Raw genomic sequence first — 21751 nt, 5'->3', positions numbered from 1 at the left:
GAAATCACAAGAAAAATGAGAAAATACTTTGAAATAAATGAAAATGTAAACCCAACACAACAAAACTGGGAAGCAGCTAAAGCACCATAAAGAAGGAAACTTACAGCTGGTAAATGCTCATGTAAAAAAAGAATAAAAACCATATGATCCAGAAATTTCACTTTTTAAAAAATGTAGTATTATCTTTAATTAAGTACAAAGACTTTTCCAATCATGTCACCTACAGATCATTTTAACCACTGCTCTGTTTGGCCGCCAGTCTCTTGTCGCTCTCCTCAGCAGTGATAAGGTGGATACCCTTTCCATGGGGAAGAGAGATCCATGGTTTGTTGCCTTTGCCAATAATGAAAACTTTGCAGAGCCGGGTGGCAACGGTGTTGCCATTGGCGTCTTTCTTATGAATTACATCAAAAGAACCAGGAGGGCTTCCCTGGTGGCGCAGTGGTTGAGAGTCCGCCTGCCGATGCAGGGGACACGGGTTCGTGTCCCGGTCCGGGAAGATCCCGCATGCCACGGAGCGGCTAGGCCCATGAGCCATGGCCGCTGAGCCTGCACGTCCGGAGTTTGTGCTCCACAACGGGAGAGGCCACAAGAGTGAGAGGCCCATGTACTGCAAAAAAAAACAAAAAACAAAAAACCCCCAAAAAACCATACTTTTCCAATCATGTCACCTACAGATCATTTTATCCACTGCTCTGTTTGGCCGCCAGTCTCTTGTCGCTCTCCTCAGCAGTGATAAGGTGGATACCCTTTCCATGGGGAAGAGAGATCCATGGTTTGTTGCCTTTGCCAATAATGAAAACTTTGCAGAGCCGGGTGGCAACGGTGTTGCCATTGGCGTCTTTCTTATGAATTACATCAAAAGAACCAGGAGGGCTTCCCTGGTGGCGCAGTGGTTGAGAGTCCGCCTGCCGATGCAGGGGACACGGGTTCGTGTCCCGGTCCGGGAAGATCCCGCATGCCACGGAGCGGCTAGGCCCATGAGCCATGGCCGCTGAGCCTGCACGTCCGGAGTTTGTGCTCCACAACGGGAGAGGCCACAAGAGTGAGAGGCCCATGTACTGCAAAAAAAAAAAAAAACACAAAAAACCCCCAAAAAACCAAAAAAAAAAAGAACCAGGATGTCTCTCTTGGTTAGTGATCACACCAATTCTTCCCAGGTTAGCACCTCCAGTCACCATGCACAGGTTACCAGTGTCAAATTTGATAAAGTCAGTAATCTTGCCAGTCTCCAAATCAATTTGAATGGTGTCATTCACCTTGATGAGGGGATCAGTGTAGCAGATGGTGTGAGTATCATGGGGAACCAGATGAGTATTCCTTTTGTCCCCACAAAGATCTTTCTCACTTTGCACAACTTATACTTGGCCTCCTTCGGTGTAATATGATGAACAGCAAAGCGACCCTTGGTGTCATAGATCAGACGAAAATTCTCTCCAGTCTTGTCAATGCTGATGACATCCATAAAATCAGTGGGGTAGGTTATATCAGTGCGGACCTTGCCATCAATCTTAATAAAACGATGTGTGCATATCTTCTTTACTTCATCTCCCGTTAGGGCACACTTAAGTCTGTTCCTTAGGAAAATGATTAGGGGGAGACATTCCCTCAGCTTGTGGGGACTGGTAGATGGATGAGGAGCAAACACACCAGTTTACCCAGCATCCAATGCTTTGGAGCTGATATGCGCTTCAGGTGCTTCTTGGGACCATGAGCCACGGTTACGCTAGGCACGAAAAGAGCCAGCAATTTCACTTCTGAGTGAAATTATAAGTGATGGTTAGGCCATTTTTTAATTAATTAGTTAATTAATTAATTTAGGAAATGTTTTCAACGAAGAACACTTTTTAAAAATATATTTTATTATTATTTTTTGGGCTGCGTTGCATCTTTGTTGCTGTGCACAGGCTTCCTCTAGTTGCGGCTAGCAGGACCTACTCTTTGTCGTGGTGTGTGGGCTTCTCATTGTGGTGGCTTCTCTTGTTGTAGAGCACAACAGGCTCTAGGTGCGCAGGCTTCAGTAGTTGTGGCACACGGGCTCAGTAGTCATGACTCGTGGGCTCTAGAGCGCAGGCTCAGTAGTTGTGGCGCACAGGCTTAGTTGTTCTGTGGCATGTGGGATCTTCCCAGACCAGGGCTCGAACCTGTGTCCCCTGCATTGGCAGGTGGGTTCTTAACCACTGCACCACCAGGGTAGCCCAGGTCATTTATATTTAATGTAACTAATTACATGTTAGGATTTAAAGTCTGACATTTTATCATTTGTTTTCTGTTTGTACCCTTTTTTGTGTGCCTCGGTTTCCTTGTGTTGTTTGCCTATGGATTACTTAAACATTTTCTTTAGACTTGTATCTTTTGAGTATATCCCTTCATGTGATTTCTAATTATATATATATAGGATATTATATTATTAGTAATATTGTACTACTAATATCAACTTTTATCAGTTCAAGTGGACTGTAGAAACATTACTGTTAGGTTACTTTATACTCTCCCCTTTATAATACAGTTGTCTTAAAAATCACCTTTACATATTTCAAGAACCATATGAGACAATATTTTCAGAAAAACATGATTTAAAAATGTTAAAAGAGGATAGTCTATTATGTGTGCACATATATTTACGATTTTCTTGCTCTTTCTTCATTGTTAATGTTCCAAGTTTTCTTGTTATAATTTTCTTTTTGGATAAATAAATTTATTTATGCATTTTTTAGAGCAGATCTCCTGGTGATATAGTCTGATTTTCCTTCATCTGAGTATGTCAGATATATTACTTTCCTTCCTGAAGGATATTTTTACTGGTTGTAGAATATTGGGTTGAAATTTCCTTTCTTTTATCATTTTTCTTTTAGATCAAAAAATATGGGCTACTTCCCTGGCCTTCATGATTTCTGATGAGAAACGCACTGGCATTTGAATGATTGTTGTTCTACAGCAATGGTTCTCAACTGAGAACAGTTTCGCACCCAAGGGAATATTTGGCAATGCCTGGAGACATTTTGGGCTGTCACAACTAAGAGTTGCTACTGGTTTCTAGTGGATGGAGGCTAGGGATGTTGCAAAATAGCCTACAATAATAATATTGTAGCCTCCCACAATAATAATTATTTGACAGAGTTGAGAAACCTTGTTATATAGGTTTCATTTCTCTCTGGGTGCTTTCAAGATTTTTTTTTTTTGTCTTTAGCTTTCAGAAATTTGAATATGGTGTATCTAGATGTGAATTTCATTGGATTTAGCCTATATAATATTTACTCATCTTCTTGAATCTGTAGGTTTATGTCTTTTGTCAAATTTGAGAAGTTTTTTTTTAAGTATTTTAAATTTATTTATTTTAATTTATTTTTGGCTATGTTGCATCTTTGTTGCTGCACACGGGCTTTCTCTAGTTGTGGTGAGCAGGGGATACTCTTCGTTGTGGTGCACAGGCTTCTCATTGCGGTGGCTTCTCCTGTTGTGAAGCACAGGCTCTAGGTGCACGGGCTTCAGAAGTTGTGGCACATGGGCTCAGTAGTTGTGGCTCATGGGCTCTAAAGCACAGGCTCAGTAATTGTGGTGCACGGGCTTTGTTGCTCCGCAGCATGTGGGATCTTCCCAGACCAGGGCTCGAACCCGTGTTCCCTGCATTGGCAGGTTAATTCTTAACCACTGTGCCACCAGGGAAGTCCCAAACTTGAGAAGTTTTTAAACCCTCTTTCTTCAAATATATTTTCAGCTCCGCTTATTCTCCTCTCCTTCTGGGATTCTGATACAAATGTTAGATCTTTCATTGTTGTCCCTAAGGTCTAAGAGCTTCCACTTTTTTTTTTTTCAATCTATTTTCTCTCTGTTGTTCAGAATGGATAATTTCTCTTGATGTATCTTCAAGTTAATTGATTACTTTCTTTGTCATCTCCATTCTGCTACTGTGCCCATCCCAGTGATTTTAAAAATTTAGTTATTGTATTTTTCAGTTCTAATATTTATATTTGGTTCTTTCTTGTATCTTTTCTTTCTTTCCTGATATTCCCTCTCAATCTTTCTCTCTCATTTGATTCAAGAGTGTTTTCAAATGCTTGTTGCATTTTTACGACAGCAGCTTTAACTCATGATCAGACAACTACATCTGTTGTTTGTTCCCATTCACATTTAGATTTTTCTGGTTCTCAGTATAAGATTTTAAAAAATTGTTTCCTTGACATTTGAAGTATTAAGTTATGAGACTCTGGTTCCTATTTTTGTGTGTTTGACTTTTTAATTAAAACTGTCAAAATGTTTTCCAAAGTGTTTGTATTGTTTAAATTCCCATTAGCAATGTATGAGATTCAGTTTTTCCTCATCCTTTGCAACATGTGGTATATTCAGCTTTTTAAATGCTAACTATTCTAATAGGTGGCATAATATTTACTTATCTGTTTTAATTTGCATTTCTCTAATGACTAATGATGTTGAATATCTTTAGATGCATTTATTTGACATCCATATATGTTCTTTGGTTATATATTTGTTCAAATCTTTTGCTCATTTTTAAATTGGAGTATATTATTGGGTTTTGAAAATTCTTTTCATATTAAAATCCTTTATCAAGTATGACTGGAAAATATTTTTCCCAGTTGGTGGCTAACCTTTTCATTTTCTTAACAGTGTCTGTTGAAGAACATAAATTTTCAATCTTCATGAATTATTATCATATTGTTCTTTAAATTTCAGTATAATGCCCAAGAAAATTTTGCCTAACCCTAAGTTCTATAAGTTTTATGGTTTTAGGTTTTACATTTTATATCTATGATAAATTTTAGTTATGTTTAATATGGTGTGAGGTATAAACCAAAGCTCTTTTTTTGCCTATGCATATTCATTTCTTCTAGCACTATTTGTTGAAAAGACCTTTATCCATTAAGCCACCTTTGCACCTTTGCCACAAATCAGTTGTCCATATACATGTTTGAGTTTATTTCTGAACTCTTTTCTGTTCCATTGACCTATTTGTCTATCTTGATTACAATAACACACAATGTTGAATTAGTTTAGCTTTATAATAAGTCTCAAAGTCAGGTAGCCCATGTCCTTCAACTTTGTTATTATTTTTCAAAGTTGTTTTGCCTGTTTCATGTCCTTTGCATGTTCACGTGTATTTTAGAATCAGTTTCCACACACACACACACACACACACACACACAAAGCTGAAAGCTTCCTGATATTCTGGTTGGAATTCCATTTCATCTACAAGTCAATTTGGAAAGAACTGACAACTTAATAGTATGAAGTCTTCCAATTTCTGAACATAGTCTCTCTCTCCCCCCGCTTATTTAGGTCTTCTTTAAGTTCTCTCAGCAGTGTTCTTTAATTTTCATGGTATATACCTTGCACTTTTTCTAGAGTTGTCACTAAGTATCTAAGTCTCTTGAAGGTGTTCTAAGTGCCATTTTAAAAATTCAAGCTTCAGAGTGTTCACTGCTAGTACATAGAAAATAATTTATGTATACTAATCCTTATCCTGCAACCTCACTAAACTCACTTATTAGTCCTAGTAGCTTTTTTTGTAGATGCCATCAGATTTTTTTCATATAGACATTCACATGTTAATGTAGTTTTATTTCTTCCCTTTCAATCTGGATACTTCCCCCCTCCCCCTGCACTGGCCAGAGCCTCTAATACAATGCTTAGTATAAGTGTTGAGACCAGACATCTTTCTGTTGTTCCTGGTAGTAGGTCTTTCACCATTAAGTATGATGTTAGCTGTTGGCTTTTCAGATACTCTTTATTGCTCAAGGAAATTCCTTCTTTTCCTCTTAGCTGAGTTCTTCTCATTAATGGATGTTGGATGCCTAATACTTTTTTACTGGATACCAGACAAAAATTTTGCCCTGTTAGGTGCTGCATATTTTTGTATACGTATAAATACTTTTTATCTTTGTTTGAGATGCCATTATTTGGAAAGTTTGATCCTTTTGAGGTATACTTTTAAGCTTTCTCAGGTGGTCTCAGAGTAGGGCTTAGTCTATGGCAAAATTTCCCCAAAATTGAAGTAAAATCCTCTGAGTACTCTACTTGATGCTATGTGAAGTCTCAGATTTTCCACTTTGGCTTTTGAGAGCAGGAATTATTCCTACACCTCTATGAGCTCTGTGTAAGTTCCCTCCAATTCTTTCAGGTGGTGATTTTTCCCTGGCTTAAGGTAGTTTTTTCACATAAGTGTATTGATGAGTACTTAAGGGAAATTCTCTGCAGATCTCTGGAAATCTTTGTGTAATTCTCACCTTTTTGATGTTCTGCCCTGTAAATTCCAACGACATTGGCTTCTTTGGACTCCTCATCCCATTTCAACACTGAGAGATCACTGGGCTCCACCTTGGTTACCCCTCCCAGCAATAAACTGTGCAATCATAGGGGTCATCTCATTTCTTCTCTCAGGGATCATCATCCTTCATTGGAATTGAATATTTAAAAATGTTCAATGTCTTGAAAACTATTGTTTCACCTATCTTGTGCACCCTTTTAGTTATTTCAGCTGTTCAAGTAAATCTGGCCAATTTTTCCATCTTGGTCAGAAGCAGTCAACTGTTCAGTCTTTTAATGGTGACTGTTGATTAACAGGATTAATAAAATTAATGTGAACACATCAGACTTTTCCTTTCTGGTTAAATTTAAAATGTTTTGTTTAGGAAATATACTGTACTCTGTTGTTATGAAACATTCTCAGATGTTGTGTTCTAAAAGTTTTGTCTTTTGCTTTTAAATCATCAGTCCATCTGGAATTCATTTCCATATATTATTCCATGACTGCTTGATTGCATTCTTATATGGATACTCAATTGTTCTAGAACAAGTTATTGAAGAGGTGTTCATTCCCCAGAGCTCTGTATTGCCACCTTTATAACCAATTAAGTGGTCCTATAAGAATGGATCTATTTCTGACATCCTTGTTTGGTTCCATTGGTCTATATATCCATATGCATGATACCATACTGTATTACTATCTATACATTTATTTCTTAATATATGATAGAATGTCCTTCCCTGTTGTTCTTATTCTTTAATAGTGTCTTTCTTATTCATGACCCTTTGCATTTCCATATAAATTTTAAAATCAACTGGTTAAGTTTTGAAAAATTCCTGTTGTCATTTTTTAAGTTGGATTTGCTTAAATCTCTAGGTCAATTTTGAGATCAGGCAACTTTACAACATTGATTCTTTAACATATTACTGGGGTAAAGAGCTCATTTTATCCAAGTCTTTGAAATGTTCTCTTAATATGCTTTCATTGTTTTCTGTAGAGGTCTTTTGTTATACTTATTCCTATCAGTTATTTTTTGTTTGTTTTGCGGTATGCAGGCCTCTCACTGTTGTGGCCTCTCCCGCTGCGGAGCACAGGCTCCAGATGCGCAGGCTCAGCGGTCATGGCTCACGGCCCCAGCCGCTCCGCGGCATGTGGGATCTTCCCAGACCGGAGCACAAACCCGTGTCCCTTGCATCGGCAGGCGGACTCTCAACCACTGCGCCACCAGGGAAGCCCCAATTATTTTTAATGCTATTGTAAATGTGTACTTTAAAATTTTAATTTTCTTTCTTTCCTTAATAGGAGAACCAAGAAAAGAACCCTAGAATTTTGAAGCAAACACAAGACCTCTTCCAGATGCCTAATTTTACCCTAAGAGATACTGCCTAGCTAACCAGAGGACAATACATGACCATACGTGTCAAACTTTTCACCATGAAGTTGGTATTATTTGTTCTTTCAAGACATCTGGGATGCGTGCAGAGGTCCATCATTAATTTTTGAAGATACAGTTTCACAAGTAATTGGCCCAGACTCCCATATGGCATCTATTCTCATTGCTACTTCTCCCACAGATAACATCTATAGCCCCATGGGCAACATGATCCGTTGACTAAGGAAGAAAACTTAAGCATGTTACGTTGGCCGAGCCATAGACTTCTGCAGCTTTATATTTCTTCATGAGCAGAGTATGAAGATATCTGTGTGCTATGTGAATGCTCACCAAAGTGCATCCATTTTAGAGAAGACTCCAGAGAAGTAGACAGAATGTCAGTCAACCTCTTTATCCAGCTCCACTACCATTCTCTCAGTTGGAATGAATGGCAGGGATGGAGGTTATACATAGGAACATTGACTTCCTTTCAACAAGACTAATCTGGATATTGCCACTGCTGAGTGCCCAACCTGCAAAAGTTTAAACAGAAGCCTGATGTCACTTTTCTCTAGAAAAGGGCAGTCTTGAGCAGAGTATGAAGATATCTGTGTGCTATGTGAATGCTCACCAAAGTGCATCCATTTTAGAGAAGACTCCAGAGAAGTAGACAGAATGTCAGTCAACCTCTTTACCCAGCTCCACTACCATTCTCTCAGTTGTAATGAATGGCAGGGATGGAGGTTATACATAGGAACATTGACTTCCTTTCAACAAGACTAATCTGGATATTGCCACTGCTGAGTGCCCAACCTGCAAAAGTTTAAACACATGTCACTGTTTCTCTAGAAAAGGGCAGTTACCCTTTTGGTGATATACTGACTACACTGGAACACTTTCATAATGGAGGGGGACATGATAGCCATAGGGGATGGGGGAGAAACAGGTGATTAATTAAGGATTTTCTATTACTATCCACCATTGAGGGACTTACTGAATGTATTATTCACCATCATAATCCCATGTAACAGTGGTTCTAGATGAATACATAATTTTAAAGCAAAATAAATAAGGTAGTGGTGACATAACAATGAGATTTACCTGTCTTACCATGGATCCCATCAACCCAAAGTAGTCTGTCGTAATAGAATGGCAGAATAATTGTAAACGTAATTATTGTGCCATCTGGCAGGAAAAAACCCTTGTTTAGGTTGGAGTACTGTTCAGGATGTTGCTGTTTCTCAAAAAACCAGAATAGATAGGTCTAGGAAACAAAGAATGGAGCAGGTCCTTTCATTATTACATCTCAGCAGGCCCAGTAACTAGTGTTCATACCCAACCACTAATATTTTTGCTTTCCATTCCTATTTTGGGCTTTGCTATTTCTGAATTCTTAGTTCCAAAGGAACCTTCTGCTAGGGGGCAGAATGACTCCAATGACCTTATAACTGAATCTGCCATTTTGCCATTTGAGGCTCTTATAACAGTGACAAAAAAGCAAGGGAAAGATGTCAAAGAATGACATCCACAGAAAATCATCCTGATTATCAAAAAGGAGGCAGGAAAAAGTATGTTTGGAACCCAGAGAAAAACTCTGTGGTGTTTCTAGTACTTCCATGTTCACTGGTAAAAATTAATGGATTACAATAGCAACTCCAAAGAGAGAGGATGAATAGCTCAGACCTTCAGGAACAAAGTTGTCAACCCAACAATAACTCCCAGCTGAAAGTACAATGTTAATGGTAGAGTCCAGGCAGTGGGCATATGCTGTCTACTGTAATATTCTTTCAGCTTTTCTGTATGTTTGAAAATTTTATAATAAAATCATGGACAAAAAAAGGGATGGAGGGGACATAATCTGCAATGCTGTTAGCAAAGGGAACATGAAATAAGTATCTGAAGGAAATATTAAATATCGATTATAGTCTCAAGACTTGAAAAAGGAGAACTATAGTAGCTCTATATTTTCTTCACTGATTTGTAGTGTGTACGTGTGTGCGTGTGTAAAAATGATAAATGCTTACTTTTATTCCTTTACTTATCAAATTTTCAGAATAAGCCGGTACTCTGGCAAGCTCCATAAAAGGTTCTATCAAAAATTTTTTCATTTTGAATTTTGAAGCTTTACCTACAATCACTGTTTCAGTCCACTGCAATAGCTTTTACGTGTTCAGATTATCCTACCTTTGGTCAGTTCCTTCAGGTTGACAAGATTCTACAGTCTTTGACAGCTTTCTTGCTTTTAGGCATAAAAGATATGTCAGAATAATCATATATACATCTCCTACCCTTGACCTGTTCATATGCCATTTCTCCAAGGAGCCCTTGCTTCCTTTTATAGAAAACAGAATTTAGGAACCACAGATTGTATACATGAAAACATGGTGCTCACTGCTTCCATGTCACTAATGTTTTTAGACTCCTTCATTGGAGAGGTAGGAAATGCACACTTCAAATTCACATGAAAGACTATAGGCATTTTACTTCTTTATTTTTTATTTTGCAAAAATTGAATCCTCATGAAATTAAGTTATGTACTTAATTTTGGAGTCACCTACAATAATATCAATATTACCTTTAACAAAAGGCTAGTAAAGCAAGCACAGATTTCATTGTATTTCTTTGTCCTTGAGATATAGCTCTCCTACTACTATGTCAAAATATTTTAACATCATTTGAAATTATTCTTCTTTACATTGTTATGTAATAAGCTGATGGTGAATCAAATTCACTGGTTTTGATATTAGGATTGCTATTTCCCCTTTGCCTTCTTTTTAAAAATAAAAGTCAATACGTAAAGTATCTCCATGGATCCAAAGTAAAAATATAAAACAAGGTTCAACCAAAGATAACTACCTTCCATCCTTGCTCTCTCCCAACTGTTGTTTCACTTTATTTCTTTTTGAAAGTATAGGTATATATAGTATTCCTCTATTCCTTTCACAAATGTTAGCATAATATACATATTATTTTCCACTTACCTATTTTTTCATTTAACCTATCATGAAGATCACTCTATAGAAGTATACAGCTGCACGATATTCCACTGTTACATAAATACACTAATTAAACCAGTTTATGCTGGGCATCTGGATTGTTTCCAGTCTGCTGCACTTATATATAGTATTTAAAAAATTTTTGTGCATACCACACTTTATAATTTTACCAATGTATCTTTAGGATAGAAGCAAGGGTCTGGGTCTTATGGGATATGCAGAGATTACACATGGGCAATGCTCAATTCCCTCATATAAGAGTTGTACTGTTTTACATTTTCAGCAGCAATGTGAGAGTCCTTGTTTTTCCAGTCTTGCCAATAGAATATTTTAATACCTTGTTGGATTTCTGTCCATCTGATTGGTATGAAGTGGTATCTCAATGTAGTGTTACTTATATTCTCATCTCAACTTTTAGGCTCTTTATGGTTATTAGTTTGTGATATAGTTGCAAATATCTCCAGTTTGTAATTTTCCTGTATCTTTGTGAATACTGCTTTAGTCCTACAGAAAACTGACTTCTTCCTCCTTATTTCTACTGGATTTTTGATTCATAGTTATTGATATCTCAATTCCAAGGTTATAAAGGAATCCACTCATGTTTTCTCATAGTACTTGTAAGTTTCTCTTTTCTCCCCCCTTTTTGATATTTAGATCTCTTGATTTGCTGGGAATTTACCCTGCTTTATACTGCCAGGAATTAATCTACTTCTATCCCCTACATTTTATCTAGATGCACTAAGATTAATTATAACAAGTTCTTTTCCAACATGGTTGTAGTAAAATGGCTCCTGAGAAGAAAGGTGGTTAGCGAAAAACTAAGGGCTTTCTTTCATCTATAAGATAGGCTAGAGAAGACATTATCAATATTCACAAACATATTAGTGGAGTGGAGCTCAAGTAGCATGTACCTCAGGCATTCAAGGAGATCGAGAAATTCACCATGAAGGAGACAGGAGCAGTAGATAATACACTCAACAAGGCAGTCCGGGCCAAAGGAAAACAGAATGTCTCATACTTATCTTTATATGGATGTCCAGAAAGTTCTAAATGTTATTTTTCTCAGTGTACTGGTCACCTTAAAAAAAGTTTAGTCAGCATGAATGAAATAGCTTGTTTATTAATAATAAAGCAATATAAAAAATTTTTCATTTTCCCCATGAGTTGTGAAATTCCATAGAAGACAATAATTCGGATGGAAGTACTGTTCCCTAATACTGTTTCTTTTCTAAAATAAATTTATTTATTTATTTTTGGCTGTGTTGGGTCTTCGTTGCTGTGCACGGGCTTCCTCTAGTTGCGTCGAGCGGGGGTTGCTCTTCATTCCAGTGTGTGGACTTCTCACTGCGGTGGCTTCTCTTGTTGCAGAGCATGGGCTCGAGGCTTGCAGGCTTCAGTAGTTGTGGCTCGCGGGCTCTAGAGTGCAGGCTCAGTAGTTGCAGTGCATGGGCTTAGGTGCTTTGCGGCATGTGGGATCTTCCTGGACCAGGGCTCGAACCTGTGCCCCCTGCATTGGCAGGCGGATTCTTAACCACTGCACCACCAGGGAAGCCCCCCAATACTGTTTAACTACTGTTAAATAACTGAATTATAAACACGCTAAATATACGTACATATATTCACTATTCCTTAATTCATGTAATACTAAAAGGTATGAAGAAAATGCACATAGAATAAACTTATTAAGTACTCAACTGAGAAGATTACATTTTCATCATTCCTGTGCCCCCTGCATTGGCAGGCGGATTCTTAACCACTGCACCACCAGGGAAGCCCCCCTAATACTGTTTAACTACTGTTAAATAACTGAATTATAAACATGCTAAATATACGTACATATATTCACTATTCCTTAATTCATGTAATACTAAAAGGTATGAAGAAAATGCACATAGAATAAACTTATTAAGTACTCAACTGAGAAGATTACATTTTCATCATATTTTGCTGTTGTTTAAACTGTAGAATTACCACCCATCCAGATCAGAGGTTAAACATTCTGAGTAAGTATCATTTGACTCTCATATTTTTTTTTCATGTATGTTCATGAATGAAATTATTCTGGAATATGTTGTTCAAGGGCTACATTTAATTTTATTATCAGAATTATGTTATTTAGTCTTTTAGCATGAGTGAACAATTTTTCCATAGGATTTTCTGTTCCTTCAGGGGGTACCCTATACAATTATCTGATCCTCTGTTTTTTTTAAAAAAAGTTTTCTTCCAATTAGCCCTTTTTATTTACTCTCAAATTTTAATCATTTAAGATAATGTTCTCCTAGAAAATGAACTTTACTTTCTATATTTAAAAATTTGTATCTAATAGTTTATATATATTTACACGACGTTTAAAAATTCATCTAAACATATGGTTGTATCACATTTCTCTTTTCTTATAATGTGGAGGCATTGTCAAAGTCTAGTAAATAATAGTTTTCTTCAAAGAAACATTTTGATTTAAAATAAAAATCCTTCAGTATTGTTCTTTATTCCATGATTTTTGCATTATTTTCATTAAACCTTTCCATCAGTTCACTTGGAGGCATTTGCTCTTATTCTAGCCTGTTTGAGTAATCATTATTTAACTTGATAAATATGTGGACCCCATAATATGACAGGCAGTGTTCTAAAAGCTGGAGATACAGTGGTGACAAGAAACAAACTGCCTTCAATCTTCTTGGTTTTATACACAGAGCAATTTCCATTGAGAAGTGCTATGGCCACATTCATAGGATCTGATTTATAGGAGTCTCATTATCATTCACATCCAAATTGCCTGTAATTTCACTTTTGATTTACTCATTAATCTGAGAATTGTTTATATATGTAGCACTAAGCTTCCAAGAGATCAGAATTCATTTGGCTATTTTCTAATTTCCAAAATTTAATTGTGGTGATAAAATGGATTATTCCATTTGGCTTTAGAAATTTGTTAGAAACAAATCCCTTCCAAATGCCTTAAAAAATGCTGAGCACTCAACAACCCCACTTTCATGAAAACCATAAGGCTTTCTTTATAGTATGAGTTTTTTATGTAGCTAATGAAATTAATACTGAATCAAAGCTTTCTTTGCTTCATTCAATTTTACCAGTTTTCCTTCAGAATTAACATTCTGCTGTTCAGTAAGACATACATACAGATGGCATATTTGTCTATAATCTCTTAAGGTCTTCCTCTCATAGAAATGGTCTAATACTATTATTAATGATGGTCATTAAATCATTTAAATCCTCAAACTCATTTAACCCTTACAATCTGATAAGTAAGCAAACACAGAATTAAGTTACTTTCCAAAAAATTAGGAGGTAAGAGGTACTGAAACTAAGACATACCAAATAAATTGTATGACACAGCTTAAGGCTTTTCCAGATTAATTACAAAACACAAATTCACCTTTGGTGTGATTTTGTGGAAGTGCAACAAGACTTAAGTAATAATGGAAAGTTTCCCTAGATGAGTTAGACTTCACTTCTATGCAGCACAATATTAATGACGTGGAGAATCTTTTCAGAATGATTCAGAAGGGATTCACACTATCATCTTACTTGTAGGACTTTACCCGATATTCTATAATTGATAACCAATCAGTAAAGCTTTCCTCCATTAATATAGATTGCATTAGGAATTCTTTGCTGTTGGGTGTGTTTCGTGCTCTGTCAAAAGGTCTTCCAATATTATTTACACTACGGGCTTTCTCAAAAGAAGGAATTAACTGAGATCAATTAATAAGTCATGAATAAAGACTTTTCCTACATTTTTATATCACAAGATTTCACAAGAGTGAAATAAAGTGAGAGCCTGGAGAAAATGCCCTCTCAAAATCTTTACGTCCATAGGATTTCTCAAAAGTGTAAATACTCTGGTGTTGAGCAAAGTATGAGTCATGACTAATGGTGTTCCCATAATATTTCCATTGATAAAGATTCTCACCACTGTGAATTTTCTGTTCAGCAAAATAAGAATGGTGACTAAAGATCTGGCCACTTTCCTTACATTTATAGGGTTCTGCATCAGTATGAATTTTCCTATGTCGTGTTAGTTGTGAACCCCAGATAAAAGATTTCCCACATTCTTTACATACGTAAGGTTCCTCACCAGTGTGTATTCTCTGATGTCGTGTAAGTTGTGAACCCCAGAGAAAGGCTTTTCCACACTCTTCACATTCATATGATCTCTTTCCAGTATGGATTTTCTGATGTCGATTAAGTTCTGAACCACGAAAAAAGGTCTTTCCACATTCCTTACATTCATAGTTTCTCTCACCAGTATGAATTTTCTGATGTCGATTAAACTCTGAACCATGAATAAAAGTCTTTCCACATTCCTTACATTCATACGGTTTTCTCTCATTATGAATTTTCTCATGTTGAGCAAGGTATGAGGCCCATATAAAAGTCTTCCCACATTGCTTACATTCAAAAGGTTTCTTACCAGTATGAATTCGCTGATGTCGAGCAAGGTGTGAACTCCAGACATAGGCTTTCCCACATTTCTCACATTCATAGGGTTTCTTACCAACATGAACGTTCTGATGTCGAGCAAGATTTGAACCACGAATAAAGGCTTTTCCACATTCTTTACATTCATGAGATTTCTCACCAGTATGAATTCTCTGATGCTGAGTTAGGTGTGAGCCACGAGTAAAAGTTTTCCCACACTCCTTACATTCATAAGGTTTTTCACCAGTGTGAATTCTCTGATGTTTAGTAAGATGTGATCGCTGACTAAAGGCCTTCCTACAGTCATTACATTCATAGGGTTTTTCACCAGTATGAATTCTCTGATGTCGAGTAAGGTCTGAGCCACAACTAAAAGCCTTGCCACATTCCTTACATTCGTAAGATTTCTCACCAGTATGAATACGCTTATGGACACTAAGTTGTGAATGAAATCTAAAGGCCTTCCCACATTCCTTACATTTAAAAGGTTTTTCACCAGTATGAATTCTCCTATGACCTGTAAGACTTGAACGCAAACTAAAAGCCTTCCCACATTCTTTACATTCATATGTTTTCTTAGCAGTGTAAACTGTCTGATATTGAGTAAGTTCTGAATTAGGAAAAAAGGTCTTCTCACATTCCTTATCGTCACAAAATTTTCCACCAGTGTGAATTAACTGATGTTGAATACAGTCTGTGTCAGAACAAAATGCTTTCCTACACCCTTTAAATTCATTCAGTTTCTTTACTGTATTAAGTCTCTGAAGTAGATTAAAAGTTGTGTGCTGGTTAAATGTGGGCATTTTTTCACAGGTGAGTATAATCTGCTTAAAACATTCTTCCTGGTTTTCCTGTTGTGTTTCAAACTGACCTTTGCTTTCCCAATCACCTTTAAAACATAAACATTCAAGGCTATGTTTTTTACAAATTTCCATTATTTCCCACTGAGGCAATCCTCTGTCAAAAATGTCATTTTTTGGTGATGTCTTGGTCTTACACCTGGATTGCATGTCTGAAAAATAAGAAAACAAATTCATACTGTTTTACTGTTCAAAAAGAACTAAAATTTCCAAGGTAGATATAAGAAATAAATCCTAAAATAAATAGACCAGGGACTTCCCTGGTGTCACAGTGGTTAAGAAAACACCTGCCAATGCAGGGGACATGAGTTTGATCCCTGGTTGGGGAAGATCCCACATGCCGAGGAGCAACTAAGCCCATGTACCACAACTACTCAGCCTGTGCTCTAGAGCCCACGAGCCAAAACTACTGAGCCCACGTGCCATAACTACTGAAGCCCATGCGCTCTAGGGCCCGCATGCTGCAACTACTGAGCCCAAGTGCTGCAACTACTGAAGCCCATGAGCCTAAAGCCCATGCTCTGCAACAAGAGAAGCCACCACAATAAGAAGCCGTGCACCACAACAAAGAGCAGCCCCCACTCGGCACAACTACAGAAAGCCCATGCGCGGCAACAAAGCCCCAATGCAGCCACAAAACATAAATAAAATAAAATAAAATAAAATAAATAGAGCATATGAAATGTGAATGGCTTAACAAATTCTGGGCAATATGAAAAAAGGGCAAGAAATAAACAGAAATTTTAACGAACTAAAAAAGCTGAGGCAGGTGATTAAATATATAAAGTTTTGCTCAGGGACTTCCCTGGTGGTGCAGTGGTTAAGAATCCACCTGCCAATGCAGAGGACATGGGTTTGAGCCCTGTTCCGGGAAGATCCCACATGCTGTGGTGCAATTAAGCCCATGTGCCACAACTACTAAGCCCACATGCCACAACTACTGAAGCTCATGAGGCTAGAGCCCGTGCTCCACAAGAGAAACCACTGCAATGAGAAGCCCACGCACCACAACAAAGGGTAGCCCCTGCTCGCCACAACTAGAGAAAGCCCACGTGCAGCAACGAAGACCCAACACAGCCAAAAATAAATAATAAATAAATTTAAAATATATATATATATAAAGTTTTGTTCAGGTCAATTTCATCTGAGGAGTTCAACAACAACAAAAAAATAAGTGCAGGTACTACCCTAATCATGGGATATCAATTTAAAGACTTAAGACTGTTTTACCCAGTATGGTAAATCAACACTTAGCACATGTTAGGTATTTAAAAAAATTCTGTAAAAAAAACAATACACTACTTGTCAAAAAAAAAAAGCAAAGGGGGGGCAGTTATAGGAGGTAGTAAAGGATAATATTAAAAAAATCAGGGATCAGGAAGCACAATTGGCATCATGTGATAGCAATGTAATACACCTCATTGTCTAATCCCTTCCATCTCTACTGAAATGAGTACACATAATTCTACATTACTTTCTGTACAGATAAGAGGAAACAAAAGCATATCCATGCTAGCTCAGAGAAATGGAATCATATGTACTTACTCATTCTTCCATTTGCCTATGCACATTTAAATACTTTGCCCTGCTCATTTTCTCCACTGTCCCTATTAGTCAAGTCATATTTTGTCAGATGATCCCAACCAAGGTGTTTTTGTTTTATTTCTTGAGTTTATAGTATTGCTCATCCATTCGATTTTATGCTTTCAAGCCCTTTCTCAAGTGACCTTTACCAAATCTCCATGGGATATCACATTTATTGGTAAAATATTTTAGAAGAACAAAAAAGAAAATACTACAACTGCTACTACTTGAATATGCTGAAGGGCTTATCCAATTTCTACTATTGAAATTGTACTGGGGGGGTTGGGAGGGAGGCTCAAGAGGGAGGGGATATACGTATACACATAGCTGATTCATTTTGTTCTACAGCAAAAACAGAACATTGTAAAGCAATTATACGCCAATAAAAGAAAAAAAGAATTTGTACTGGTATTAGCATTTGGCTTAGAGACTGACAGAACATATGACATGTTCTCAAGACTAAAGTAACGGAGATTGGTATCTAGGGTCTGTCTACAGGGGGTGTCCTAAACATCTCTCATGTTGAGTTATAACTGAAGGACCATAACCTAGGAATGTGGGTAAAACAGAGGTAGACCTACACAGGAACTACAGCTCAGTTTCAATTTATCCCAGTGACCAAGGAGGGCAACGGATTGAGATAACAACAAAAATGCTTCAGAACTTGGTAAAAGCGAACAGAAATTCTCTATAAAGGAAGATATCCTAGTGATTAGTTTCACATTTTGCAAACAGTGTCTGGCACAAAATTAAAGAAATAACCAGACAACATGAATATAGAAACTATAGAAACAATAGATAAGCAGAAATACATCTATAAGGATTCTAGATATTGGAGTTATGAGACAGAGTTTAAAAATAACTATGCTCAAGTAGCTAAAACATAAAATGAATCATTTTATCAGAGAACAAGAAACCAATATAGGTCAAAAGAAAAATTCTATGAGAAAAAGACTGGAAAAGTCATAAGAGAAGCATTATGACATAGAAGATTCAGTTAGGAGATTAAACACAAGTGTAAATGGAAACTTACACAGAGAAGAATGGAAGAAGCAGCAATATTTGAAAAGATAAGGGCTGAGAATCTTAAAAACAATGTCCATGAACAGGTGTATGAAAAAATAAATTACAGCATACCCATGAATGGAATACTACAGAGAAATAAAAAATAAACTATTGATAAACACAACAACATAGATGAATCTGAAAATTATGCTAGCAAAAGAAACAAGGCCAAAAAAGTATACACTGTATAAGTCAATTTATATAAAATTCTAGAACATATAAACTAATCTAGAGTTGCAGAGAGCAAGTTAGTGATTTCCTTGGGATGGAGGTGGAAGAAGGGATGGGTAACAAAGGGACACAAGGAAATTTGGCAATGACTGAAGTGTTTGTTGTCTTGATTATAGTGATAATTTCATGGATACACACACATGTCAAAACAGATCAAATTGTAACTTCAAATATGTGGAGTTTATTATTCTACAATTATACTTCGATTAAGTTGTAAAATAAAAATTTTAGGACCAAAAGAAAACTAAAATCCTAAAGAAAACAAATATAATTTTAGTCACTCTAACTAGGCACTAGTGTATTAGTGTTTTCTTTATGTTAATGCCCAATCACACTAAAAATTAAAAGTATTAAGCCAACAAGTGATACGGATAAATCAAGCACAGAGCAGACAGTTATTGAATAAATATGAGTAGCAAATCGGTAAACAACTCAGGGGAAATATTTGTCCTCACTAGAAATCAATAGCCTTTATCCTATTAAATTATTAGAAGGTTTTAGTTAAAAATGACCCATTTTTAGTGCGGCTACACTGAAACTTATTTTGTTCCTGACCTCCATATGAACCAACGCCCTCCAGTCCTTAAGAAAACACAAGGATTAATGTCCACAATATACAAAAGCATTCAAGTAGTAGCTACCTCTAGGATGCCCATGTGCTTACCATGAATCAGCTGTTTGCTTCCAAACCTGTTTATACCAACTGTTCCTGATATTTTATTTATATATTTTAAATAACATTATGTAAAGAAATATGAGAGAAAGGTTGTCTGTTTTTATGAAAACTAAGCTGAATGCTCTACAAAAACTCATTCAAGAAGGCTACAGGGCTTCCCTGGTGGCGCAGTGGTTGAGAGTCCGCCTGCCGATGCAGGGGACGCGGGTTCGTGCCCCGGTGTGGGAGGATCCCACATGCCGCGGAGCGGCTGGGCCCGTGAGCCATGGCCGCTGAGCCTGCGCGTCCGGAGCCTGTTGCTCCGCAACGGGAGAGGCCACAACAGTGATAAAAAAAAAAAAAAAAAAAAAAAAAGAAGGCTACAAATTTTATGTTAGTAGTTTAGAGACTCAATCATAAAGACCGGAAAAAAATAGGAGGGCAGCTCAAAATGAAAACATGGGAAGATCCTGAACTCAACCTCCTCCCACAGACACATCAAATCTAGTTAAATAGAAATACCTTCTGAAAAAGACCTGACACTTAACTGAAAAGCTCTTGCAGAGCAAAAGATCAAAGGGCCACACTGAGACAGGCAGGAGAGGTAGAGAAGTAGTCTTTCCAAAAACCCCACCCCTGGTGTGGCAACTCACAGTTGGGGGGATCTCACAAATACAGAGTTCCCTAGGAGGAGCAAAGGGTTCAAGCCCCACATTAGACACCCCAAACCTTGGGACCTACACTAGAGAGATGAGCCTTCAAAATGCTTGGCTTTGAAAACCAAAGGGGCTTATGTCCAAGAAAACCAAAGGGTTATAGGAAATGGGGATTCTGCTCTTAAAGGGCTTGTGCACAGATTTACTCACCCCAAGACCCAGGGAAAAAGCAGAAGTTGCAAAGTGCCTAGACCATATATGGAGATCCTTTTGCTAATATTAAAGTATCTGCTGGGACCTGCTGTAACTGTCTCCAGGGATGGAGGTGCTGGCGGGTGCCACTTTACACTCTCCCTCTACTTTGCAAGCACCAGTGGGATGTGCTCCCCACAGTCCCACCCAAGCTGGTGACTGGGATTGCCGCAGACTTGTGTGTCCCCACAGCCATACCCAACCCATTGGGCAGTCTTGCCCCAGCCTGGTGCTCTCTGCAGCCCAATCCAACACAAGTCGAGTCAACATGGGGGACATCCACATACCCAAGTCCACATCCAAGGGAACATCCCTTGAATACCTGGCTCTGAGGGCCGGGGTGAAAAAATCATGGGACTGAAAAAAATCAGAGAGCTCTTGGCAGGCTATTACCCCCAGGGTACTGCAAAGACAGCAGACTGACACACAGTCCCAGTCTTCCTATAACCACTCTTCAAGACTGGGAGAGGTAGCTGTTTCACCTAATACATAGAAGCAAAAATAAAGAGTCAAGCAAAATGAGGGAAAAAGAAATATGTTCCAAATGAAAAAGCAAAATAAAATCCCAGGAAAAATATCTTAATCAAATGAAGATAAGTAATTTATCTGATAAAGAGTTCAAAGTAATGGTCATAAAAATGCTGAGGAGCATCTGACCTTGGGAGAAGAATGAACACTGAGAGAACTTTAACAAAGATGGAAATATAAAAAAGTACCAAACAGAAGTAACAGAGTTGAAGAATACTGAACTGAAAAATACACTAGAGGTGTTCAACAGCAGACTCGATAAAACAGAAGAAAGGACTGGTGATTAGAAGACAGGGTAGTGAAACTCACCAAAACAGAGAGCAAAAAAAAAAAGTTTTTAAAACTGAAGATAGCTTGACAGGCCTATGGGACAACATCAAGCAGAACAACATTCACATTATAGGAGTCCCAGGAGAAGAGAGAAAGAAAACTTATTCTGAAAAATAAGGTTGAAAACTTCCATAACCTGGGGAAGGAAGCAGACATCTAGATCCAGGAACCCCAGAGAGTTCCAAACAAGATAAACCAAAAGACATCCACACCAAGATACAATATAATTGAAATGTCAAAAATTAAAGATAATGAGAGAACTTTAAAAGCAGCAAGAGAAAACAACTTGTTACACACGAGGGAACCCCATAAGACAATGAGCAGATTTTTCAGCAGAAACTTTGCAGGCCAGAAGGGAGTGGCATGAGATATTCAAAGTGCTAAAAGCAAAAAACTTACAGTCAAGAATACTCTACCTGGCAATGTTATTATTCAGAATTGAAGGAGAGATAAAGAGTTTACCAGACAAGCAAAGGCTAAAGGAGATCACTACAACTACACCAGCCTTACGAGAAATTTT

The 21751-nt window shown here is 37.5% G+C and overlaps 1 protein-coding gene and 1 pseudogene across 4 annotated transcripts in view; both read right to left on the bottom strand.

The window, feature by feature from the left end:
* Positions 1 to 683: 683 nt before the first annotated feature.
* LOC112392397 (40S ribosomal protein S4, X isoform-like) lies at positions 684 to 3001 on the bottom strand (annotated as a pseudogene).
* A 9380-nt stretch (positions 3002 to 12381) lies between these two features.
* The window catches only part of ZNF790 (zinc finger protein 790), a 31624-nt gene continuing 22254 nt past the window's right edge, over positions 12382 to 21751 (bottom strand). For all 4 annotated transcript variants that reach the window (XM_024733853.1, XM_024733854.1, XM_024733852.1 and 1 more), the window contains one exon: positions 12382 to 16082. In XM_024733853.1, coding sequence (XP_024589621.1) covers positions 14404 to 16082 — 1679 coding nt within the window. In that variant the 3' untranslated portion in view covers positions 12382 to 14403. The remainder of the gene's footprint in view (positions 16083 to 21751) is intronic.

This window comes from Neophocaena asiaeorientalis, unplaced genomic scaffold (assembly GCF_003031525.2).
Source record: "Neophocaena asiaeorientalis asiaeorientalis breed wild unplaced genomic scaffold, Neophocaena_asiaeorientalis_V1.1 scaffold280, whole genome shotgun sequence".
Taxonomy (NCBI): Eukaryota; Metazoa; Chordata; class Mammalia; order Artiodactyla; family Phocoenidae; genus Neophocaena; species Neophocaena asiaeorientalis.
Note: the sequence above shows the minus strand (reverse complement) of the source record. Positions and strands in the feature narration are given on the sequence as shown.